General features: G+C 40.4%; 1 protein-coding gene across 1 annotated transcript in view; it reads left to right on the top strand.

Annotated features, from left to right (window-relative positions):
* Positions 1–26,967, top strand: part of PDE5A (phosphodiesterase 5A) — a 216,728-nt gene that overhangs the window by 175,020 nt on the left and 14,741 nt on the right. The window contains exons 12-17 of the mRNA XM_089684312.1: positions 1,809–1,955; positions 3,788–3,913; positions 7,990–8,084; positions 19,413–19,500; positions 20,665–20,765; positions 21,093–21,170. Of these exons, the coding sequence (XP_089540438.1) occupies positions 1,809–1,955; positions 3,788–3,913; positions 7,990–8,084; positions 19,413–19,500; positions 20,665–20,765; positions 21,093–21,170 (635 nt within the window). The remainder of the gene's footprint in view (positions 1–1,808; positions 1,956–3,787; positions 3,914–7,989; positions 8,085–19,412; positions 19,501–20,664; positions 20,766–21,092; positions 21,171–26,967) is intronic.

The following is a 26,967-nucleotide window of genomic DNA, read 5'->3' as shown; positions in this document are numbered from 1 at the left end:
TCCAGACGTCTTTTGTCGGGGAAGTTCTTGCATATTGCAGCAGGTCAATGCTAAACTGCGTACTTCATCTATAACAACAGCATGAGTTTGTAGAAGAGCCCCTGTGGTTACCTAGCTTAGCCTAACTAGCCTAGCTTAACTAGCTCCAGTCCAGATCTTTCACCACTTGAAAATATTTGAGCATCTTGAAGCAAAAAATATGACAAAAAGGATCCAGAATGGGACAACATTCTCCAGCTACTGGTCTCCTCAATTCCCAGATGTTTACAGGCAAGAATGGGACAACATTCCTCTTCTAAAATTACAGCAATTGGTCTCCTCAGTTCCCAAACATTTACAGAGTGTTGTTAAAAGAAGAGGGGATGCTACACGGTGGTAAACATGGTCCTGCCCCAACTTTTTTTAGATATGTTTCTGCCACTTCAAAATTACCTGATTTTTTTCTTAAAATGGTACATTCTCTCAGTTTAAACATTTGATATATTTTCTGTATTCTATTGTTTATAAACTATGGGTTTATGAGATTTGCAAATCATTGCGTTATGTTTTTATGTAGATTTTACACGGCATCCCAACCTTTTTTGAATTGGACTTGTAAAATGCGACCCTATTCTACATACCAAGCTGTAACAGTGCTTTCATAAACCTCACAAAAGTAATACAAATTTAAAAAAAAAAAAAAGGAATGCAGGAAATGTTGTGTGCAGTGTTTTACAGGTACAAGCAGGTTATTCCTAGCTAGAAAAGATGTCGGGGATCATTTACTAAAACCGGAAATTTAACCAAGCATGTGTTTACTTAAAATATCCATTCAGAAAATGAAACAAATTTGTAGAAAATAGAAATTTACCCTATATCTAATTGGGAATGTAAAAATTAGCACTTTTTAATGCAGTAGTTCATCCTGTGTTATACTGTGTTATCTAGAGGAGACATTTGTAACATTACAGCTATTACATGATTATTGTGCTTCTTTAGAAGGAGAGGCAGTTTTAGTGCTCAAAAGTAGACAATATCTTGCCCCCCTTCTGCCCCTTCAAGTCATATCACATTGTTTTACAAAGTATAAAAATGGCAGACCATTACATTTCATTGAAGAAATGCTTCCTTTTAATAAATATAGGAAGCATGGACAGAGTCATCATTACTTTAAGCACTACAGATACAGGAGCTCCTGTTGTTACAGGGAAGCATTTACATTTGCCCTATGGAATTATTTCCCATTTGGGCTTGTTACTGAGTTTGCCAGCAGTTTGCTAAGCCCCTGGTGTCTAGGCTTCTTTGTTTTGTACATTTAGTTAAATGCAACCAAAACTTAGAGATATAACAAGAAAAAAGCATATTTTCTGTAATTTTAGGCAAATTATAGAATGAATTGTAAATTAACAGGACTCCTTGTAAGTGAACAGGATCTAAGGAAATTGGTATAAAGAGTGTTATATAAAATATTCAGTAAAGTGCAAAAAATGTCAAGAGGAGCTTTTGTTTAAATTCACCAGCTCAGAGAATAGGTTTGTTTAAAATTATCAGGAAGATTCACTTTAACCCAAGTGACGGCTGAGTCAAACGCAGGTTAAATGTTGGAGTGTACAAAAGTTGCATGCCTTCATTACAGTTCAATATGTGTAGGATTTTCCAAAATTCAGCTCAATCAAAGCAGTAGTTTTACAGTGTTGTATATTGTCTGCAGTGGATTCAGAAGTCAGTAGCAGAGGCTCCTGGTTATTTTCCTATTCCCTGTTGTATAGAGATCACCTATGATTTTCGTGATGTGCCTCCAGCTAATTGACGTTTCTTGTCTTTCAAAGGGAGCTGTCGTGCCATCTGCACAATCACTTAAATTAACGGACTTCTACTTCAGTGACTTTGAGCTCTCTGACATGGAAACCACATTAGCCACAAGTCGAATGTTCACAGACCTCAACCTTGTGCAGACCTTCCAAATGAAATACGAGGTAGAAACTCTGTGAAAAGCATACTGAACCAGACTAATTTTGGACTAGTTAAATGATTTTTAATTGCAGCAGTCTGTTTTTTCTGGACTCTATAGTTTAGCAATGACTTAACTGAGGAAACACTTACAGAGCCAACTATGGAACACCCTGTGCGTTCATATGAAATAATATCTTTGTTTGTGCGATTTTTATTATGCTATAATTTCATTACAATTTGTGAACTATAAACAGAGTAAAGTGGTTCCCAATAATACTGGATTGATGCCTGGTGATAGTATAGTGTTGATGCTGGTGTTTCTTTTGGACTGCATTTAGTGTGTGTTTCAGCTAGGCGCATACAACAATCCTTATAAGCTCGACTGTAGATGTATACAGGCTTTAGATACAGAAAGGCAGCAGCAGTCCTGCAGAAATCCTCAACACCATACTCTCCTGGGCATTCAGAGGAGCAGTATGAAAAAACAGGAATTGTAGAGCCACAGTGTACAGACAGTCTGGTTCACATTCTTTTTAATGCAACATGAAGCAATGATTTTAAGTATTAAGCAATTGACCTAATGTATGTTGATACACAAGGTACTGTAGAGCATTTCCGTATGGCATTTTTGTGTAGGGGTAAATATGATTTTAATAAAATGTACCGTTTGTACTTAAAGGAAAAGCCTGCTAATAAGGTTGTGAGGGAGGAGTTTAAGGGTCATTGATAATCAGAGCCCTGTTCTGCCCATCCTCCTTTCCAAGCTCCAGCTCCATGCACCTCAAAATCCAAAAACCCTGGAATTCCCTCTGCCTGGGATAAGAACAATAAGGAGCTTTTTATAAATATCTGATATCTTGTTTGGTGACTGTCCACAAAAGTTAATGGCACAAGGCCACAGCAAAGAAGGATTTTTATGTTCATAGCTTTAAATAAAATACAGAATTGTTAGCAATATTACCAATCCATAGCCTACTGAATGGATAGTTCCAGATAACCATTCGTATTTCTTTAGCAAATGTATATGAAATTTAGCCTTTAAAATCCGGGCAAAACCTGTTTTACATTTGTATAGCAAGGGAAAGAGCTGGAACCAGCCTTTGAAAGTTGCAACGGAAATATTGCTCCCATTAGAAGATGTCTCCTATATTTCTGTTCTGGTGACAACCATTTTGGATTTCTCCTCACTCTCTGCATTAGTGACAGTGGTTACCAGTACAAATATGATGAATCCACTCAGTAGGAACACAGGCAGCCTTAAAAATCCTGACAGGAGTTCTAAACCTTTGGAGTTGTACTTTAAATCAATCCATTACCCCGAATTGGGGTACATTATTTTTTAGACCCTTTTTAAGGTAACGTGCTCAGCAAAATAGCAATACATTCTGCTCATTTAAAAGACCTTTTTTCCAATGCACCTTCAATATGTTCAAATGTTAATAACAAATTATTAAACTAATACGCTATAATAAAAAGCATCAAGTAATGTTTTCATACAATTAAAAATGCAATTTACAACAAATAAAAAGACAGAAATAAAGTACTACTTCAGTACTACTTGCACACACACCAAGATAGTGTGCCTCCATCCTGTTGTTTAGTAATAATACATCACATTACATTCTGAGTTTGAGTTATTTACTAAAAGCAGGCAAACAAACTCTAAAGTGATGTCTATGGCAGCCAGTCAGATGTCAGGTTTCATTATCTAAATTTATTATGTAATTATAAAAGAGGGAATCTGGTTACTTGCTTATAAGCAATGATTCTTCCTTATTTTTATTCTTTTTATAATTTTACCAGTGTTCAGTATTTAATATTCATTGACTCTTGTGCTCTACCATTATCATTACAGACTCTCTGTAAATGGATTTTAAGTGTAAAGAAAAACTACAGGAAGAATGTAGCCTATCACAACTGGAGACATGCCTTCAATACAGCACAATGTATGTTCGCTGCACTGAAGACCGGAAAGATTCAGGTACTGCACTGAAATGACAACAGTATAGAACAGGGGTCTGCAACCTTTAAGACATAAAGAGCCACTTGGACCCGTTTCCGAGAGGGAAAAAAAGACTGGGAGCCGCCAAACCATTGCAACATTTAAAACAAATCCGACACTGCATATATTGCAAAAAACGCTCTGGTCATGAAGGGGGTTTAAGGGCCCAGTAAGCAAAGGGTTAATCAGGGCCACAGTGTATCGTCATAATCACAATCATAGCCTTAGGTCAGTGGTGGGCGACCTTTTTTTTCGACTGAGCCAAATCTCGCCAAAACCACGATTGAAATTTATTTTGAGAGAAACATTTTTAAAACTGAAAATACATCCCCCATATAGTAATTCATCCCCCATATAGTAATTCATCCCCCATAGTAATTCATCCCCCCTATAGTAATTCATCCCCCATATAGTAATTCATCCCCCCTATAGTAATTCATCCCCCCTATAGTAATTCATCCCCCATATAGTAATTCATCCCCCATAGTAATTCATCCCCCCTATAGTAATTCATCCCCCATATAGTAATTCATCCCCCATATAGTAATTCATCCCCCCTATAGTAATTCATCCCCCATAGTAATTCATTCCCCATATTGTGTGAATTCACTTACCTTTACTCCGCGCGTTCCTCTCGCTGGGTTCCCGCGCCGTTCTGGTCTTCAGGGCGGACTGTGAGAGGAGAGGAGTTCGTCACGCTGCCCCGCCTACATCCAGGCTGCCCCGCCTACATCCTGACAGCCAATGTTTGCCAGCGGGCGCCCGGCACATAGAAGATCTGCATTAAAAGAGCCGCGGCTTGCCGACCCTATTGCCTGTCACCTGGTGGGCAGTGTGCTCCGGAGCCGCAGGAAAGGTGAAAAAGAGCCGCATGCGGCTCCGGAGCCGCGGGTTGCCGACACCCGGTATAGAAGATGCTTTTATTGGCCATAAACAGCTGTCACGTTTTACACCAACATATTGCTTTAGGACAGGCAAAGAATAAAAATAATACAGAACACGACTGATCACAACTGTGTTTATTGGAGATTACAGTACCGCAGTGGTGGTCAACAATGTAGTGAGCCTCAAGTGTTACCCCTGACATCACTGAAGGGCCACACATAATATTCAGTGAATGTAATACTGCATAAACCTGTCGGAGACTGCAGACATGCAGAAAGCAGATAGTCAAAGGCTACAGGAATGGTGTAAAAGGTGGGGACATTTTGGATACTGGGGACATTCTTCAAGAGACACTTTGGGTGTTCCTGCCTAAATATACATGTTCGAGCATCTCCTTTTACATTGTGCATTATATAAACTAAAACAGGGGGAGTAGGACCCCCCCTTATAATGGCCCACAGAAGGAGTACACACTCTGGAACTGAACTTCTCATATTTCTTCCTTATCCTCTGTTCACATTGCATGTGAATTAGAAATCGTGAGATTTCAAAATTGCACGCCAATGCGACTTCAGGTGTGACCTGCAGACATCTGTGCAACTTCATGCACAGATGTCTATACAAGTCGCACCCGAAATTGCCAAAATTAGTCGCAAAATTAATGAGTTGCACTGATTAGAACAGTTCCATTGATGATCATTGGATACGAATTGTCATGCAATTTGAACGATTAAATCACATGACAAGTCACATCATTGTGAACCAGGGCTAAGGGTTTTAGCCAACTATCAGGTGATTTAACACATCAGCATCTTATAAAAGCTAAAATATCAGTTTTAAGGATATTCACTTATTAAAGCTGAACTCCAAGCAGTTTACAAAGGCAGGTGTTCATTAAAAATCATTATGTGTGTAGCGCATAACCCCTGACAGGCCCCACTGATTTGCCTCAGGGCTCTTCCTGTTTGGGTTTACAGGCAGCCAGGCACACAGCAACACTAACAGTCTCACAGCTCAATAACCAGGCATTGAGTCTTTTTTTAAAGAATTTGGCTTCATGCACAATAGCGTTTTTTATAATACTGGATTACACTGGTAATAGCGTTTTGTGTTGGCTTGTAGAAGTGTTTAGGAGAGTTAGCATTTTATTTTAGGAGCATTTTAGTAGCATTTTAGTAGCATTTAGGCGTTTTTTTTTCTGCTTGGAAATCACTCCCAAAAACTTTAAAAAAACAATTTTTTTCTGCTCCTAAATGCTGAAGCTTGAAAAATGTTTCTGGCATAAAATAGTGTGCATGGAAAAATAGGATAACACTATTAGCTTCTAGGAGCAGAAAAAATGCTCATTATGACTTCTAGGAGCTTAAAAAAAACGCTAGTGTGCATGGAGCCTCAATGCTCATGAACTTGGACGGGGTGCAGGGAAGCTTTGGGATTCTCCAAAAGCTAGCACACAAAATAATTTGAGGACACACTCTACTCTCTACTTCTTCAGGGATATCCCCCCCCCTCTGGCAGAGAAAAGAAACACAAGTATGTCTGAAATTCCCATCTGTGCAAATTTCACTTTAGCAACAACAGACAGTCACTAGGATCCCACTTTCAGGACTCTACTCACTGTGTCTCCAAATACTTGGATACCTCCTGTCCAATATTGATTAGACACCTGTACCATGAATCTCCAGGCTGAATCCTCAGTGCACTCCCTTGCTTGGCTCAAAACTGCTTCCAGAAGAAGTAGGCCCCCCAGCTCTTACTGAGCTAGGACCTCAGTGAACTCTCTGCAATAGGCCCCCCAGCTCTTACTAAGCTGGAACCTCAGTGAATTCTCTGGCTTCAGCTAACCTGCCCAAAGGGATGCTGTCCTTCAGGCTGGGATCTTCTCCTGGACAAAAACCCTGCTGATCCAGGCCTCAGAATATTTATAGGCTCTTTCTGCTTTCTGGCTCACCTCCCCAGGGATTGATTAGAGTCCCATCAATATTCAAGCTCAGGGTCTGCTTCTTCCAGCCCACTACATTCTAGAATCCACTGGAAGGCAGGGAGAAGTAGTTGAGCCTGTAGTCTGCGAGTTCCAGAACAGCCAAAAGTAATCACACACTGGTCCAACGTCTACAAAGGAGCCAAAAACTCTAATTTTACCTGAACCTCTCTAGCAATTTCTTCTAGGAGGGTGCTACATGTGTATTTTTTACTTGTAAGTACCTGGTATCAGCCTCTTTCGATCCCTTGTATGGGAGAACTCAGACTAGGAGAGGGTGAAGCAGGACAAGGACCAAGCCAGTCATGTGCTAAAAAGAAGCATGCTAAGAGGAGAGAATTGAGTGACAAACAGATGAGCGAATCGGTCTGCTGCTTCTCCTTCTCCAGGTATCCAGGCTGGTTGTGTTGAGTAGATTTCAGGAATAAATGGACAGATATACAAATCCTTTGGCAGGTGAAATAACTCTATATACAGTATTTTATTTGTGTATTTAGCTGTTTGCCTGGAGTTCAGCTTTATAATAGGAAAAAGTGCTTATGTGTAGCACTAGGAAGTGGTCTTCTCCTCACCACCACCTCATGTAGAAAAAGTGAATAAACATGTTCTCTAGAAAACCATCTGACGTTTGATGTGTCACACTGCACCTTGGGGTACGAATAATCTCTAGAGATCCCTCCTCTGTGGGTCCCTTCTCTTTTAGATGTGCTCAAATGAATATGGAATTATCTTTCATACGTAGTGTAGTATGATAAAACTCAAACATTTCATAAAAGTATTGCACTTACTATATATACAGTATGTTGGTACAGCCCCTTTAAATTCCTTATACAGCCGTAATCCCACTATCCTGTGGTATCAGCATCACCCGGTTCCTCCCACACATTACGTCAGCCTCACATGATTTCCTCAGAAACATTCCACCTTACTTAACAGCAACTAGTGCAGAATCCGCTAGGCCACTGAAACCTGTTAAAAGTGCCATCTTCACTACTAGAATACTTTCTACATCTGAGATTGTAAACTACTTCAGTTAAATTGTACTTGTACATGATAAATTTAGAAGGAAAGCTATATTTCATTTCTCTTTCAGGAAGGAATATCTGTGACATATCCATGATGTCTCATTTTTCATTTTAACATTGATTTGGATCATTTAATAATTTTTATTCATTCTTATTTCCTTTAGAGTAAACTAACAGATGTGGAAATTTTGTCTTTGATGATTGCCACATTGAGCCATGATTTGGATCACAGAGGGGTCAACAACTCCTTTATACAAAAGTAAGAGTTTGCATTATGAAGAGTACAGATAGACCAGTATAAAGGCTCATTCACACTAGCGGTAAGGGCTGCCATTCCTCTAAAATGCTATCCACTCTTGAATTGCTTTTCACAGGCATTAGACAGGTGGCGAGGAGGCAATATGTCGCCTCCTCTCGACTTGTTTTAACCACTCTAAATGCAGCACCACTGCACTGCACTGCACTACATTGCATATAGTTGTTGGGCGGTTGCAATGTGGCCCTATGCACTTAAATGGTCTGTGTTTGGCCGGCAGTAGTGCCTGTGGCGGGGTTAAAGTTACTAACGTGGTATATGAGCACCCCCGGCCACTGTCTTTCCAGCTTAAGAGAGAGCAGTTGGGGATAGTAAAACTGTGATTCAGCTGCGTGGTTTTACCGCCCCCACACGTCAAATGTGAATGAGCCCTAACAGTCATGTGGTTGGAATGATCCGTGTGTCTGTGAATTTGTAAAACAGTACAAAGGGGATCCCAAGTACACTTTGAAGCTAGCCAGCACAATAAAACTTTATGGTCATATCTGGCAAAAATAATTTAAATTTAGTCACATTTCCCCACCTGGATGTACAGCTGCCTGTAGAAGACAGTGGATGTACATGGCTATACATGTGTACATACAAATACCTGCTTAAAAAATCATATGTGTATTGCTGTACAACTCTGGACACATAGATTTGCATCCAGAGTTGTATGCCACTACACATATGTGCACTTGTGCAGTTATTTGCATGTAAATGCATATTGCCCTGTATAGCCATCGACTTCTGTGGGGAAATACCCTGGAATTTATGGTATATGAATGAGCCCTAAATTATATGGAAGCTAAAACAGGTTAAAAACATGATAGTTGCATACATTTGAAAATATAGAAGCTACACTTCAAGGCACTTCTGATGATTGCTAGTTTCAAATAGAGCAGATGCCATTGTTATGAACTTGTGCACATTATTGGCAGGATATTTCCTGGATTGATATTTTTTGTTAGAGGGGCTATTCTTTTCACCAAATAAGAATAATCCTACAGAAAAAGAACAGACATCACTTGTGAGCTTTGGGAATGATTGTTCCTATATTATTGAATTATTCTACTCTGAAAGCACCTTTCATCTGTTATTGAACATGCAGAATCGTTCATGGCACATGCAGTGGTTAGCTGTGACTTATATTCTCAGTAATTGGACCAAGAAAATTCCACATAACAATCTCTGTAAGTAAGAGTGTGATTACACAACCAAATATATGACAACCACTGCAAAATAATTACAAACCATAAAACTGCCTCAGAGTCAAATAAAAAGTTATAGGCTTTTGTGGCTTGGATTTGTATTTACTGTATGGTTCCAGACATCTGTCAGTGGAAGAAGAGATCACATGTGTGGTAGTCATTCAGTGTGTAACACAAGCTCCTCCATGGTCATTATGGCTCTATGGAAATGGAAAGAAGGAGATGTGCCATTTGTAAGGAGGAACAGAGCTGGGCGGAAATTTTGGCATATGGATATAATACCACAATAGTTTCCGGTCTTAATTTACAACCCAGGAACTAAAGTAACTTGTTGTTGGAAAGTTTTGTTACCATTAGGACATGAGTACTAGTAGCATTTTTATGCCCTGCATAAATAACTAAAGAGACATGGATATAGAACCAAATGCAGATACTATTGTTAAATGAAGGTCTGCTTTTCAGGTTAAAACTTGATAAGTTAGGTGACTAAACTTCATGTGTATGTAGATTGTTATGCCAGTGTGTTGCGAGCATCAACCTATGGCAACAAATAACTTTTATCTTGCTTGAGATTAAGCAGCCAAAAGTTTTTTTTAAGTTGCCGACCGCAGATAGCGGAATGACGGCTACACTGCGGCCGGCCAGTTCTGGGAGGGTGTCATATGACGTCCTCCCAGAACGGGGCGCGCACCCGGCCAATCACAGCGGCCTTTTAGCACGTGATCGGTTGTGTCCAATGACAAACTGATCACAGGGAAATGCAATTGCCGGTTCTCGGGTGCATTTTCCTCACGCTGTCAGATTGTGAGGAAAGTACTGCCGAGAACCAGCAGTTGTTAGAGCAGGGATCGGCACCGATCATCAGGGTGATCAGATGATCAGTGCCCTGATGATCGGTGCCCAGCAGTGCCGCCCACTTGTGCCCAGCAGTGCACCCACCTGTGCCCAGCAGTGCAACCACCTTTGCCCAGCAGTGCCACCCACCAGTGCCCAGCAGTGCCACCCACCAGTGCCAACCACCTGAGCCCACCAGTGCCACCCACCTGAGCCCACCAGTGCCACCCACCAGTGCCCATCAGTGCAGTCCAGCAGTGCTGCAAATCAGTGCCACCAGTCAATGCCCAGAGGTTGTGCCAGTCAGTGCCCAGCAGTTGCGCCAGTCAATGCCTAACAGTGCCGCCAGTCAATACCTAGCAGTGCCGCTAGTCAGTGCCCAGCAGTGATGCCAGTCAGTGCCAACTATCAGTGCTGTCTATCAGTACCCATCATCAGTGCCGCCTATCAGTGCTGTCTATCAGTACCCATCATCAGTGCCGCCTATCTGTGCCACCTCATTAGTTCTGCCTATCAGTGCCGCCTATCAATGCCCTTCAGTGCTGCCTATCAGTGCCCATCAGTGCTGCCCATCAGTGCTGCCTCATCAACGCACATCAGTGAAGGAGAAAAATTACCTGTTTGCAAAATTTTATAATAGAAACAAAGAAACTTTTTTTTTCACATTTTTTTAATTTTTTGTTTATAGCACAAAACGTAAAACACCCATCGGCAAGTAAATACCACCAAAAGAAAGCTCTATTTATGAGAAAAAAATGATAAAAATTTGATATGGGTACAATCTTGCATGACCGCGCAATTGTCAATCAAAGTGCGACAGCGCTGAAAGCTGAAAATTGGCCTGGTAAAAAAGGGGGTATAAGTGCCCAGTAGGCAAGTGGTTAAAGAACTTCAGGAATGTGATTAAGCTAAACTCTTATTTTGGCCTAGCTTGGACTAAATGCATTATTCACATGCCACCACACTGTGCCTGATAGTGAGTCTGTAATATACTGTTGTAGCCTATGCTACATTCAGGAAGCGGCGTCCACTTCCAGTAGACACATCAGCGATTTATTATGTACTACGTAAAGACAATCACTTGCTCCGGCACCTCTGCCACTCATTGTCAATGAATACAAAGCTACTTCTTGTTAACCGAGGAGGAGATCATCATGTTCTCTCTCTGCCCCTTCACCTCGGCCAGTCAGAAGACTTGTATTCACTGAAAAAAATACAAGGCTTCTTCTGAATGGCAGAGCAAATTATTTTCTGTTTAAAATACACAAAGCGGAAGTTGCTAGAGAACCCGGTGGAAGAGAACTCCACTTCCTGTATGTAGCATAGGCTACAACTGCAAATTACTGATTCATCAGTGCCGCCTATCAGTGTCGCCTATCAGTGCCCATCAGTGCTGCCTATCAGTGCAGCCTCATGAACGCACATCAGTGAAGGAGAAAAATTACCTGTTTGCAAAATTATATAATAGAAACAAAGAAAACATTTTTTTTTTAATTTTTGCTCTTTTTTTGTTTATAGCTCAACAAATAAAAAACTCAGCAGCAAGTACATACCACCAAAAGAAAGCTCTATTCGTGTGAAAAAAATTACAAAAATTTCATATGGGTGCAATGTTGCATGACCACGCAATTCTCATTCAAAGTGCGACAGCGCTGAAAGCTAAATATTGGCCTGGGCAAGAAGGGGGTATAAGTGGTTAAATGCTACATATTGACAGGCCATAGTGTGAAAAAAAAGCTGGACTAAACCCCAAACCATACAGCAGAAAGCATTATAGTGGCTGCAGTTGCAAATGGTTATGAATGTGCAGTGATCATTGTGCTGGGCAGTCTGCCCATCCCTACAGTTTTGCCTCCCTAGGCTCTGACTTGTGTGGCTTTTATCAGCCTGCACTTGAGTAGTTCTAGTTGTGTTTCTGCATCCAAATGTCATATTGTGTTGAAATGTACTCAGGAATATCTCAGTGGAACTCCAGTCTATGACGCTGACAATGAATGTTTTATCATACACACGTAACATACTGTCAATGAATAGTAGGAGCAATAAATTGAAATGTTGCTTTGTGTCTAAATTGTGTTTGTAAAGTGACAGAATAAATATATTTGGTTGTAAGATAGAGGGACTCCCCCTGCTCTACATTCAGTTTTTCAACCAGGCCAAAGTATTATCATTACTATTAATTTGTATCTAAAAGATGACCTCCCATTACTATACAGTTTCATATTGGAAAGGTGGTAAGTTAGTAGATGAAAGCTCAACTCTAGCAATATTTCTTATATAGTTTTAGATAAGAGTGGGAAAGGTAAGAACCTCTTTCAGGTTTTCTCATTGGATAGATGTCCCCTCTATTTCTATTATTGTGGAGACAATGGGGGAATTTACTAAAACTGGAGCATACAGAATCTGGAGCAGATGTACATAGCAACCAATCAGCTTCTAAAGTTCAATTAAAGGATACGTTCACATTTCATAACATGTTACATATTACACCCTGAATGAAAGCATCAGTCCCCGCTCTCTACCGATCCCCCTCTTTGACAGCTAGCAGCAAGCTGTCATTCACATCATTCCCCTGTGAATGAGAAACTATAAGTCCCAACAGCCTTAGCAGCTGTTGGCGTGTAGTTCTCAATGAACTACCATGGCGCTGCAGAGTAATTGAATCTTCCTGTAAGTGTATCTGCTTGCTCGTACACCCCATACAGGAAAGGAGAAATACTGACAGATCTGCAGGAGACCTGCATGGCACCAACGTTCTGCTGATTGCTGGCATAATGCTTTACAGGCTCTTGCAGCAAAAAATAATAAATGCCCATATTTTTTTACCTGCAAAAAATTTGCATTTAATATTTTTGATCAAAAGATGAACTTATCCTGTAAGGTTTTGAGTTCAAAGATAAAAGCTGATTGGTAGCCATATATAACTGCTCCAGATTCTGATTGCTCCACTTTTAGTAAATTCTCTGCAATGTGTCAGAGGGGCAAGAAGTGATGGGAAATCCCTCCAAAGGGGACAGAGATAGCAGCAAAAAACATTTTATGCAACTAGAGTTGGGAAAAGGTTTTTACTTCTGTCTGTGTCTTCCTTTATTGGTGAAACCTGAGCCCTTTGTGTGTCCGTGTGTCAGAGTAACAGAAAATGAAGGGGAAATTTCCAAAAGGGCTCACAAACAGCTATAAAAACCTGACAGGGAGTCCAACCTTTCTCTACTTTTTTGTGTGGTACCAGTCCCGTGACCTGTTGCTGCTAAGTCTTTGTGGGATACAATTCTGTGATCTTCAGTGTGCATCTGTGTTTTATTTGTTGCACCCATATGTGCTTGTGGGTAATTTTGTGACATTTTGAGAAATATCAAAGAAGACTGCAGGTCCCAGAAGGGGATACCATGAATAGATTGGGAGATCAGAACTACACCGGAGAATGCTGCCAAATTGCTACTGCATACCAAATTAGACTTTCTTAGTCACTAATGACTCAAAAACACATTGACCATGTTCTGCACATATAGTTTACATACTTTATAACTGTCTCTGAGTAAGAATTAATTTTAACTTTGTGAAATTTTTTTGTTAATATGTTTTTTATCCACATTTTACTTGTACTGTCAATATATTGATTCTTTATGGGGATAAAGTGACCCCTAGTGGTGTATGAGAAAATGGTATCGCCGTCCAGTTTCTGTGAGCAAAGGAAGATTCATCAGGTTCAGTAGAAATGGCTATTTCATTTTTCTCTTCAAGCAGAACCTCAGTTAAAAGTATAAATCTTAATTATATGTTGCACACCTTACTCCTATAGCTGCAATATTCCAACAAATACACAGTTCAACACTCTTACCACATAAAAGCATGGTAATGATTCTCACCCATCAGATAAGTGAGTATAGGAAAATAAAAGCAAAGCACTGCTGAAGTTCAAATTCTTTAGTCACTTCTATTTTGCAATTGGACAGTGAAGGAGGAGAAGCACACTGATGAGGTCATCTATGTGCTCTCACGTTTATGTGCATGTTCGCAGCATAATGACGTGTCAATGGGCTTTGGCCTTGTGTTAAAAGACAAATGCAACGTTCTTTTAAAATCAGTTTGTAACACTTGTTAGAATTAATTGGCAGGTGCATGTGATCTGCAAACTACCTCTTTCTAACCTGCATGTGGCCTGCTTCAAGTTTCTTTTTGCATTGCTGCTAACTTGTATGGGGGGGGAGCAAAGTCGGTCAACAAAACCCTTAGATTGACAGTGCTGTGTAAAGCCCTAACAGAAAAACAGAACATCTCCTTTTTGAGTACTACACCTCCTGCCTTTAAATTCACAACTTGACTTTTCAAATGTCACCTGTTGTGCCACTGGTGGAATCTCTCAGTGCTGTGCTTGTATAAAATGCAATGATTATGTATGGAAATTGTTTCATTTTCATAGTTAGACATGCCACTGTCCTCTGAAAACAGTAGCGAGAATGAGTTCTTCCTGTGGCTTAAAAAAAGTGGAGTTGATGACACCTCTGTTTTTCTACAGGGAGGACTTCCAAATCAACAGGAACTTTTTAATTCTGAATTCCTTTTTTTTTTTACAAGTAACAAGTAAGAAAGAGCCCTGCAGCAGCTGATTGCACACCATATGGGGTCATACAGCACAGGGAAGGGATGCTAGTGTATTTTCTATATCTAGGGCAGTTTTTTTTAATGCAGGTGACATCAATGATGGCTTCAGTGAGTGGCATAACTGAGTTAGAATTGGTATTTAGTGTTAGGAGTCAGAGAAAGGAAACTTCCAGCTGATGCTTCCCACATATATTTTTTTTAGGGTATACACCAGACCCTACTTCAGTCAGTGAGGAAGTGTATTCAAGAACAGTATACTTTGTACACTAACACTTCCTGTATGCCTGATGGCATAGAGAATTGCCTGCAAGTTAAGATCTGATGACAGGTACAGTATAATCATAGCATATTAAATGTAGCACTGTTGTAATAAAAAAATCTGAAAACAGCTCCAACACAAAGAAAATTCCTTCCAATCAAACCACTTCAGCTCTCATGCTTGTATATCCTCTTTGGACCACATTGTGATACTTAAGTCCAGACACAAGCTTCTGAGATTGTACAGAGTCAACATTGTTTTGGTACATACTGCATCCAGGGCCACTCTTCTTTCCTTGCTCGGGTTTGTGGTTTTATTCATACAGCCATGGTGTCTGCCAGCCTGCCATTGAGTTGTACAGGCTACTGACCACAGCTGAACTCCAAGACCTGTGACTCCCAGGTACCAAAATATACTCCTCTTGATGGTGTACAACCCTCTGCACCAGTGTGCATTGGTCTGCTGAGAGATTCCTCTCTTGTTCTGTCCTGGGGACAATGATTTTACCAGACTGGAAGTGAAGGGATCTCTCCCACCTAGAGCCTCTGATGGCAGTAAAATCTGACAGGGGTTCTAATCCTCCCCAACTCAGTGGCAGGGGGAGAGTAGCTGAATGTTGGAGATTCATTCTAGAAACATGTTGTTGTTGATATTTTTAAGACAAACGGTATCCTCTCTGTTTAAAAGTTACTGATGCAATGGGGTTGATTTACCAAAACTGGAGAGTGCAAAATCTGGTGTAGCGCTGCACTGTAACCAGTCAGCTAGTAAGTTAAATTATCTACCTGAAAGTTTTCTTGGTATTGGTTTAAAAGAGAAGGTGCTTTTTTGTTCATACTTCTCTTGTGGGTCACAGGAGTGCACTTACTTTTGCTCTTCTGTGACCCAGAATCAGCTGACAGTGAGCTAAAGCCTGCTGTCAGCTGATGTCATGGAGCTGCTCCAGTATCTGGAAGGATCCTGACCATATTTTTGGGATCCACCTAGCTGCCTGATTGAAAGCTGGCTCCAGCTATCAGCCATACGCTGAGACTGTGCCTGCCCACTTTCCAGTCTGCTGCTCCAGTGAGTAAGGCGATAATTTACAATATAAAATATCTACAGTACTCAGGATAAATGAGTACATCCCTTTTGAAATGTAAGATTTTAATCAATATCTCAATGAACACAAGAACAATTTCCAAAATTTTATCAAAACTTAGTTTTATAGAACATTTACTTAGCTCGTTACGTGAAAGTAAGGTAATAATTTAACTTAGGTTACACAATCTTCAGTTTTACTCAAATTAGTTGATGCAAAATGAATACACCCCTCTACAAAAACTACTACATTTTGTATTTTGTATGAGCTCCATGATTTGTAAGAACAGTACCACGTTTTCTAGGCATGGAATGAACATCTTGGTGACATATTGCAACATCAGTCTTTTTCCAAACTTTAAGAATTACCCGTCTCAGAGCCTGGATGCTGGATGAAGAGTGATGCTCAACTTTTCTTTCAGAATTCCCCATAGGTGTTCAATTGGGTTCAGATCAGGAGACATACCGTACCTGGCCACTGAACCACTTTCACCCTGTTCTTCTTCAGAAATGCAACAGTGGCTTTAAATGTGTGTTTTGGATCATTTTCATGTTGGAAAAGTGCGTGACGACCAAGGGAACGGAGTGATGGTAGCATCTTCTTTTTCCATATAGAGCAGTAAATCTGTGAATTCATGATACCATCAATGCAATGCAGCTCCCTGACACCAGCAGCACTCATGCAGCCCTACAGAAGGACACTGCCACCACCATGATTCACTGTAGGCACTATGCATTTTTCTTTGTACTCCTCACCTCTGCGATGCCATACAACTTTGAAGCCATCAGTTCCAAAAACATTTATATTGGTCTCATCACTCCAGAGTACAGCGTCCCAGTAGTCTTCTTTTTCAACATGGGCCCTGGCAAATTCTAGCTTTTTAGTGCATGGACTTTAGGAGAGGCTTCCTTCATGGACGACACCAATGCATGCCATTCCTCTGCAGTGTACGCCATATTATGTCATGAGAAACAATCATCCCAGTTTGGCTTTCTAGTTCTTTAGCTAACTGCAGTGAACTTGCATGGCGATTTTCTTCAACCCTTCTCATCCTGTCAAGGTGTTAACGTCCGAGGATGGCCTGGACGTCTCTGAGAGATGGCCGCAGTTCCATCTTTGTTAAATGTTTGTATCACTTTTACTACAGTATTCTGACTGATAAGTAAAGCTTTGCTGATCTTCCTGTAGCCTTCACCTTTCTTGTGTAAAGAAATTATTTTCTTTTGCAGGCCTTGTGACATTTCTCTTCTATGTGGTGCCATTGCTGACAGCATGAAAGTGGAATAGTTTTTTTTTTATTAAGTAACACCCTTTTATAATCAACTGTCTGCTGGACACCTGTTTAATTAATAATTAAACTCACCTGTAGTTGTATTCCTGTTAATTAGGATTTTGTCTAAAATTTAGCTTTGGTCCTAATGCAGGCCATACATGGTTCGAATTTCGAACGATTTTTCGTCCGAAAATCGAAAACGTTGTGCGCTCGGTAATCTGATGGTGCCATCAATAATTTTGAAAATCGGCCGACCGAGTCATAAAGTTCACCCCATATAACAGGGGAAACTTCTGTTTCTTCCAGGTCACAGCTCATGCACATATTCTTTTCGGAAAAATGATCATACGATTTGACCATCATTGAGTCGAAAATTGGTCGTTTTTCACGAATTGTCCGACAAGCCCGATCACTGAAAAGGGAAGGAACCACGAAAATCGGCCGGTGCCATTGACCCACTAACAGAGCAAATTATTCTTAGGTCCGATCTTCGGACAAAAAAACAGTCGAATTTCGACTCATGCATGGCCGGCCTTAGACTTTCATTGGGGTGTATTCATTTTTGCAACATAGTCTTAAATAAATTTGTTAGGAAAAATACTTTTTATGTGTGTGCAAATTTAACCAATCTTGCTTGCAATCAATGGCCCGCATTTGTGGGAGTATTTTGTAGTATAATGTCCCATAGAAAATGTTGTTTCTGAAAGGAAAGTAAAAGTTTTCTGACAAATCTGTTCTGGTGTACTCATTTATGCTGAGCACTGTATATGCAACAATTGACACGGAGAACTAAGTTCAAAACAACCTTGGGTAACCTTGGGTGACCTGGGTTTTTCCCATTGGAACACAGGAAAGGAGTGCTATCATCAGGTTTCAATTATCCAGAGGTTTTTTATAGAAAGTGTAGGACGCCGCTCCCCCAGCCCAATACATGTAGGTATATGTGATGGCCTCACGCTGCTCCACAGGCCACATCCCCTGATGTGTGAAAGAAGTAAAGTTTTAAAGGTTTCATTTTTTTTTTCTCTATGGTAACTGCTGAGACAAGTCAAAGCTTAGGTTTACAGCCTACAGTTTTTTGCTTGTTGTCAAGGACATGCACTGTAAAGGTGTCCGTACCTGACTTTCTTGTCATCATTAGAAAAGACATGTCACCAGCTGAGGCAGCTGAGATTACCCTTGCTCATAGCACTAAGTAAGGGCAGTAAAACAGCAATAAAACACTTGGAAGTTCTAAATCTTTCCTTGTTTTTATTAAAAATGTTTCCTCAATGGAAAGATTTCCAATAATTTTTTGTCTTGGCTAAAAATAAGGGTAAACCTGCCCAACAGGGACACATGCCAATTAAATTCTGATAGAAGCATTCACTCTTCCCTTGCAACAAAATAAATATTGTTGGCTGAGTCTGGGCTATAAAATGATATTAGTCTCGCTTTGGACCCACTTTGTCTATTTTGGACAGCACAGTGTCTAAATGGTTAGCACTTCTGCCTGGCAGCACTGGGGTCGTTGGTTGGAATACCAACCATGGCACTACTTAACTGGAGTTTGTATGTTCTCCCTGTGTTTGCTTGGGTTTCCTCCAACACTCCAAAAGACATGCTGGTAGGTTAATTGGCTCCTGTCTAAATTGGCCCTAGTATGTGTATGTATGAATGTGAGTTAGGGACCTTAGATTGTATGCTCCTTGATGGTTATGGACTGATGTGAATGTACAATATATATGTAAAGCTCTGCGTAAATTGATGGTGCTACATAAGACCTGTAATAAATTATTATTATACATGATTTATATAGCGCCAACAGTTTGCTCAGCGCTTTACAATGTAATGGGAGACAATACAGCAACAATACAGTTCAATACAAGAGGGATAGGAGGGCCCTGCTCCTTGGAGCTTTCAATCTAGGATTAAACCTGATGCTAATTTTGTGGTTAAAGGATGCAAGCACCAGTGTAGCTATCATGCAAGTTACCAGTAAAAAGATCAGATATACCTTGAATCTAACTGTCATCTTTCCATCTTTTTTCAGGAGTGAGCATCCATTAGCACAACTATACTGTCATTCTATCATGGAGAACCACCACTTTGACCAGTGCCTCATGATACTAAATAGCCAGGTCAGTGCATACTGCTAATAGAGTCTCTTTGGAAATGATAGTTGCTTATAAAATGTAAGCGCAAGCTTCTCATTATTGATTCATGGTGGAGCAGAGAATGAAACTATAATGACAGCATAGTGGGTAAATCACCTCGAGAACAAAAGGGAGAGCTTCAATTATTTGTTGGAATATATTAATCACAAGTATCATACTGTATACAGTATATACATTCTCACTGCATCCCAACTGGGGTTGATTTACTAAAGGCATATGGATTGTACGTTTTGCAAGTGCAGTTGCACTCATTTTCCCTGGAGCTTAGTGAATATGGTGAAGCTTCACTTTGTAAAAAATGCCTAATTAGGTGCCAGTAAAATAAAAAACAGCATTTTTGATTGATTAATGGAAATCGGCATAGATGCACCACATACACGAAGCTTTGGGGAAAATGAGTGCAGCTGCACTTGCAAAGTGCACAGTCTATTTGCCTTTAGTAAATCAACCCCATAAAGTGCACTTATATGAGACTGGACTGAGGTATAAGCAGTATGTTCCCTTGTTTACTTGGAGCATCACCAATATCACCTATTCCCAGTGACCAGAATTTCAGCAAGTTCCAGTTTTGACTAAGACGTTTAGCAGCTAATCTTATTCAGTATTTGAGCACCACTTAATTTTACTAAAATGTACATCTAAATTCAAAATACATTTGTAAAATACATAGTAAAGTACAAGAGATTGAAACAACACAGAAATCACTTTAAAGCTGTGGTTAGTCTTTATTAGACTTTTGCGCTGAGGTCTCTGCTCTTGAGTTCCAAGGTCTGTACACCTAATGGTGAATTATAAGAGGGGGACACTCTCCCTATTTCTTTTTTTCTGGAGGAGCTGTGCTGGGGATAGATCACCACTGAATTCCTCCATAGCCATACAAAGAGAGCAGTCGGCAAAGAAGGAGAAGGTTCAGGGCCGCTCTGTGCAAATACCTTGCACAGGGCAAGTAAGTACAGTATAAATCTGTTATTTTAAAAAAAATTAATTTACAATCACTTTAATGTAAGTCCATCACATACAGTATATTTGCAGCACTTTTAAAAATATGAATAGATTACTAAATCACTGTTGTTTCTGGAGTATAATTGCAAAATGTAATATAAAATTCTAATGTACTTTTGTCCTCAGGGTAATCAGATTCTGAGCGGGCTTTCTGTTCAGGATTACAAGGCTGCACTAAAGATGATAAAGCAAGCAATCCTTGCTACAGATTTGGCACTTTATATAAAGTAAGTATTCAAAGATCAGCAAAGTATCCTCTGACTCTTCTATTATTCTCTGCTCTCTCCAGTAAAATCATATTTAATTTATTATTTTTCGGGCATGGCTCATTCTAACTGACCATAAAAGGAATGGCTGAGTTATGTCTTTTTGGCAGTACTCAGTTTTTATGTGCGTCACAAATAATCTGTCTTATACCGTCAAGTTTCGTATAGGTAACCATCATAACACAGCCAGAAGCACTGGTCGGTTTACTTAATACAGTCAGATAGAGTTTACTGTTGGTCATTATTAAGGTGCAATCTATCAAGTAAAACACTGTGTTTGTTTTGCAGGAGGAGAGGGGATTTCTTTGAACTTATAAAAAGAAAGAAATTCAGGTGGGATGATCCAACACAAAAAGAGTTGTTTGTGTAAGTATCAAAAATGACATTGCTTGTATAGCGTTGTTGCCTTGATATATAAGGTTTCAGCATTGGGAGTTCTTGTTGTGTAGGCAATTATGTTAACCCTTGTACTAACCTTCCCCCTAATCAATATTCTTACCCTTTTTGTAACTGTTACATTAACTCTCCCTGTAACCCTTCCACTAACCCTCCCTGTAAGTCTTCACACTAACCCTCCCTATATCTCTTACGATAACCCTCCCTGTAACACTTACACTAGCCTTCCCTAGTGGCAGGGCGCCCTAGGTGGCTGCCTAGTTCACCTAGTGGAAGCACCAGTCATGTCTGTAATACATACATTAACTCTCCCTGTAACACTTACACTAGCCTTCCCTAGTGGCAGGGCGCCCTAAGTGGCTGCCTAGTTTGCCTAGTGGAAGCACCAGTCATGTCTGTATTACATACACTAACTCTCCCTGTAACACTTACACTAGCCTTCCCTAGTGGCAGGGCACCCTAGGTGGCTGTCTAGTTTGCCTAGTGGAAGCACCAGTCATGTCTGTATTACATACACTAACTCTCCCTGTAACACTTACACTAGCCTTCCCTAGTGGCAGGGCACCCTAGGTGGCTGTCTAGTTCATCTAGTGGAAGCACCAGTCATGTCTGTATTACATACACTAACTCTCCCTGTAACACTTACACTAGCCTTCCCTAGTGGCAGGGCGCCCTAGGTGGCTGCCTAGTTCACCTAGTGGAAGCACCAGTCATGTCTGTATTACATACACTAACTCTCCCTGTAACACTTACACTAGCCTTCCCTAGTGGCAGGGCACCCTAGGTGGCTGCCTAGTTTGCCCAGTGGAAGCACCAGTCATGTCTGTAATACATACATTAACTCTCCCTGTAACTCCTCCACTAACCCTCTGTGTAACCCTACATTAACTCTCTCAGTGACCCACAAGACAATGTAGAGGCAAATCATTGCCAAGTTCATAATGCTATATGGAATTTCTTTTTAATGTAATTTTAGCTGATAACAAAGCAGTTGCTCTCAGAATCATATCACTGCATTTAAATATTTTAAAGCCACCTCCAGCCAATTTTTTTGTCATGGCTAAAACTGAGAAATGTTAGAACCTCTATTTTGTTTTATTGCTCTCTGTGCCTCTCTAATGAGGTTGTCCCTTGCTTCCTATCCAGTGCCCACACAAAAAGTGAGGGAAATCCTCACATCACATATATAGAGGTCAACATAACCCTGACAGTTCAAACAATTCTCCCCTCCATCCAAAACTATAAAAGGCTGGAGTTGAGCTGTAATATTCTCCTGTTTTTTTTTTTCTTTCTTTAATTTAATAAAACCGGAGAGTGCAAAATCTGGTGCAGCTGTGCAATCCAATCAGCTTGTTCAGTTAAAACAAGCTGGAAGCTGATTGGTTTCTATGCAGAGCTGCACCAGATTTTGCACTCTCCAGTTTTTGTAAATCAACCTCAGTATGTCATGTGAGCTGAAAAAAAATTGGGAACCTCATATGTTTATATTTAACATTTTTACCATTAACAGACCATAGTAATATAAGATAAGATAAGGTAGAGGGGAATGCGGGGACTTTCTATGATGAGCTTTTTGCGGTTTTCTAGTTTCACTAGCAAATGCCTTTGTTGTAGGCCAGGGGTGGGCAAACTTTTTGACTTGAGGGCCGCAATGGGTTCATATATTGGACCCGGGGGACGGACCAAGAGTAGATAAATGATGTGTATGTGTCATCCATAGTAAGTATAGTAATATTCCCCCATAGTAAGCATAGTAATTAATCCCCCATATAGTAATTCATCCCCCATAGTAATTCATCCCCCATATAGTAATTCATCCCCCATAGTAATTCATCCCCCATATAGTAATTCATCCCCCATAGTAATTCATCCCCCATATAGTAATTCATCCCCCATATAGTAATTCATCCCCCATAGTAATTCATCCCCCATATAGTAATTCATCCCCCATAGTAATTAATCCCCCATAGTAATTCATCCCCCATAGTAATTCATCCCCCATATAGTAATTCATCCCCCATAGTAATTCATCCCCCATATAGTAATTCATCCCCCATATAGTAATTCATCCCCCCTATAGTAATTAATCCCCCATATAGTAATTCATCCCCCATAGTAATTCATCCCCCGTATAGTAATTCATCCCCCCTATAGTAATTCATCCCCCCTATAGTAATTCATTCCCCCTATAGTAATTCATCCCCCATATAGTAATTCATCCCCCATATAGTAATTCATCCCCCCTATAGTAATTCATCCCCCCTATAGTAATTCATCGCCCCTATAGTAATTCATCCCCCATATAGTAATTCATCCCCCCTATAGTAATTCATCCCCCATAGTAATTCATCCCCCATATTAAGTCCCCAAGTCCCCCCTGTGTCAATTCACTTACCTTTGCTCCGCGCGTTCCTCTCGCCGTATTCCTGCGCCGTTCCGGTGTAGCATGAAAATCTGTCTCCTATGAGGATCTGTCCCCCTCGACGTATCTGCGCATGTGCCAGTTTCAGGCATTAGCAGCCGATCGGCGATCTCCGGCACATGCGCAGATACGTCGAGGGGGACAGATCCTCATAGGAGACAGATTTTCATCCTACACCGGTCTTCAGGGCGGACTGTGAGAGGAGCCTAGCTCTGCGGGCCGGATTAAAAAGTCCGCCGGGCCGTATACGGCCCGCGGGCCGTAGTTTGCCCATTGCCGTTGTAGGCAATAATAAGACATCCATAATATAATCTTATAATCTATAATCTAATTGACAGCCTTTTTTTTAAATGGTTCTACATTTTCTCAGCATAAGTGATATAACTAAAGGGTTGTTGAGTAAGATATAATTGTTTGCTGATAACACAAAGGTGTGCGATAGGGTTGATATCCCTGGAAGTGTACGTAACATGGAAAATGATTTGGCATTGCTTAAAGATTGGTCAAAAAAGTGGACATTGCAGTTCAATGTTTCTAAATGTAAAATAACACATCTAAGATAAAATAATCCCTCGAGAGTGTACAACAGTGGGGGTACATTGTTGGCCAGCACTTGAGAGAAAAAGGATTTGGGGTACTTATTTCAGATGATTACAAAAAGAGCAAACAGTGTGGCCAGGCAGGAGGAAGGAGGTCCTGGTTCTTCTATATAGATCTTTAGTTAGACCTCATTTAAAATACTGTGTCCAGTTCTGGAGACCTCACTCCCAAAATGATATTGATAAGAGTCCTGAGATGGGTAACAAAAACGGTGAAAGGTCTGTGGGATAAAGCATATCAGGAGAGACTTCAGGAACTTAATATGAAAAGTCTGGAGGAAAGAAGGGAAAGGGGAGACATGATTGAAACCTTTAAATACATCAAAGGGTGAATAAGATTCAGGAGGGCAGTATTTTCAACATGAAATGAAAATCAAGAACATGGGGACATGACCTTAGGGCTAGTTCACACTAAATGCAGTCCAGTGCGGGTTTTTTTCTGCATCAAAAATGTATGCACAGTGTTTTCTATGTATTCCAAATGCCCTAGTTCACACCAGTGCAGTCTGTTCCAGTCAGTTTCTGGTGCAGAAAAAAAGAATGTGCTGCATTTTTTCTGCACAGAGCCATACTGGAATATAGCAAACTGCATCAAAACTGCACCAGAATGGAGTGTGGTGTGAACTGTAAGCAAAACTGTATCTGGAATACATCTGGAGTGCCTTTTTGTGGTGGGAACAGGCCCTTAAACTAACTGGAGGAAAGTTCAAAACTAATTTCAGAAAGTACCCCCCCCCCAAAAAAAAAATGGACCACCCGGTCTTTTTCTGCCATCACATTTCTATGTTTCTATAGAGTTCATTTATGTGGTCATTTTAAATGCAGACTGTAAAGTTTTGTTAAAGTTTTTTTTTTTTTTAAAAACTAAAACAATTTTAATGTTTGGGAAGGAATCTTTTTGTTTGTGTGGAATTACAGTGGTTGTAAACCCTTATATACACCAAGTGAAGTGACTAGCCTTAGGTGATACACAGAGATGAAAAAAACCCTCCTACATAACTTGTACTTGTTTACCTGTGGTCTTCTCTTCTCTGCATCTGTTCAAAGTCCAGAATTTATAAAATGTGTCTAGGAGTTCAGAAAGCAGGGGGTGGGAAGCTAAAATTGCACACTGCAGAGCTTAGTGAGGAGAGAGACACTTCCACCTTCACACAGCACACAGAAACAAAGTAATCACAGGCTGTGTGCTGGAAGTCCCTCCCCTGTCACCTTTTTTTTTCTTGATGTCAGGAAGACCTGTCAATAGTGACTCATGCAGATAGCAGAGGAACTAGGCAGCAGACTAAAACAACACGTAGTGCTCTTACTTGAAACAAGCACACACTATAGAGGGATATGCGTTGTTCATATTTCATGTCTGAAGTTTACAACCATTTTAATCAAAAATTTTCCTCTTTTTAGTTTAGTGTGTTCTTTTTTTATGGTAATCCTTCCAACTAAACTCTTTGTGTGTGTGTATTAGCTTAAGGCTATTCTTTTTAGTAGCAACAGTTAACTGTTTTTTTACTCTCCAACACAGTAAAATACAATTGAGATTTGGTGTGCCTGCTATTTTTGGATGTGCTGCATTTTGTGATAGCTCAAAACTGTAAAAACACATGAACCTACTGCACTCTTCTTAAGTGATAAAGGGTGCACTTTTTACTATTTTAAATGCATGAGTATAGATTCTCCTGGCCCTCTGGGTAAAAAAATATTTTGTTTCAAATCCTCCATTTCTCTGGTCAGTTAAGGAAGAGGAAGTCCATCCAAATATAACTAGATATTTTTTGGGAAAAGGATTTTTTTACATTTTCTCTGGCAAATACGGTATAACTACTTCCTTTCCTTTAACCTTTTTTTTCTTTGGTTACTGCAGTATTATGTTCATCAATGTAAGTTGCAGTTTGCAATTACTCAGCATACAGTATAGTTTATTTCAGGTTGTATGTAGCTTGTACCATGCTGGCCATCGATTAGTGCATAAAGTTTGGAGTTTAAGTGACAACCTATATTTACCATATTTTTCGCTCCATAAGATGCACCTGACCATAACACTCACCTAGGTTTTAGAGGAGGAAAACAAGAAAAAAAATATTCTGAACCAAGACTACAGACATATTACAGGAGATGATCAGAGACTGCAGACCTAGTACAGGAGATGACCAGAGACTGCAGACATAGTACAGGAGATGACCAGAGACTGCGGACACAGTACAGGAGATGACCAGAGACTGCAGACATAGTACAGGAGATGACCAGAGGCTGCAGACATAGTAAAGGGGATGACCAGAGACTGCAGACATAGTAAAGGGGATGACCAGAGACTGCAGACATAGTTCAGGAGATGACCAGAGACTGCAGACATAGTACAGGAGGTGACCAGAGACTACAGACCTAGTACAGGAGATGACCAGAGACTACAGACTTAGTAAAGGGGATGACCAGAGACTACGGACACAGTACAGGGAATGACCAGAGACTACAGACATAGTACAGGAGATGACCAGAGACTGCGGACATAGTATAGGAGATGACCAGAGACTGCAGACATAGTACAGGAGATGACAAGAGACTGCGGACATAGTACAGGAGATGACCTGAGACTGCGGACACAGTACAGGAGATGACCAGAGACTGCGGACATAGTACAGGAGATGACCTGAGACTGCGGACACAGTACAGGAGATGACCAGAGACTGCGGACATAGTACAGGAGATGACCTGAGACTGCGGACACAGTACAGGAGATGACTAGAGACTGCGG

Source organism: Staurois parvus, unplaced genomic scaffold (genome assembly GCF_062004578.1).
Source record: "Staurois parvus isolate SC_StPar_1 unplaced genomic scaffold, SC_StPar_1.0 ptg000344l, whole genome shotgun sequence".
Lineage (NCBI taxonomy): Eukaryota > Metazoa > Chordata > Amphibia > Anura > Ranidae > Staurois > Staurois parvus.
Note: the sequence above shows the minus strand (reverse complement) of the source record. Positions and strands in the feature narration are given on the sequence as shown.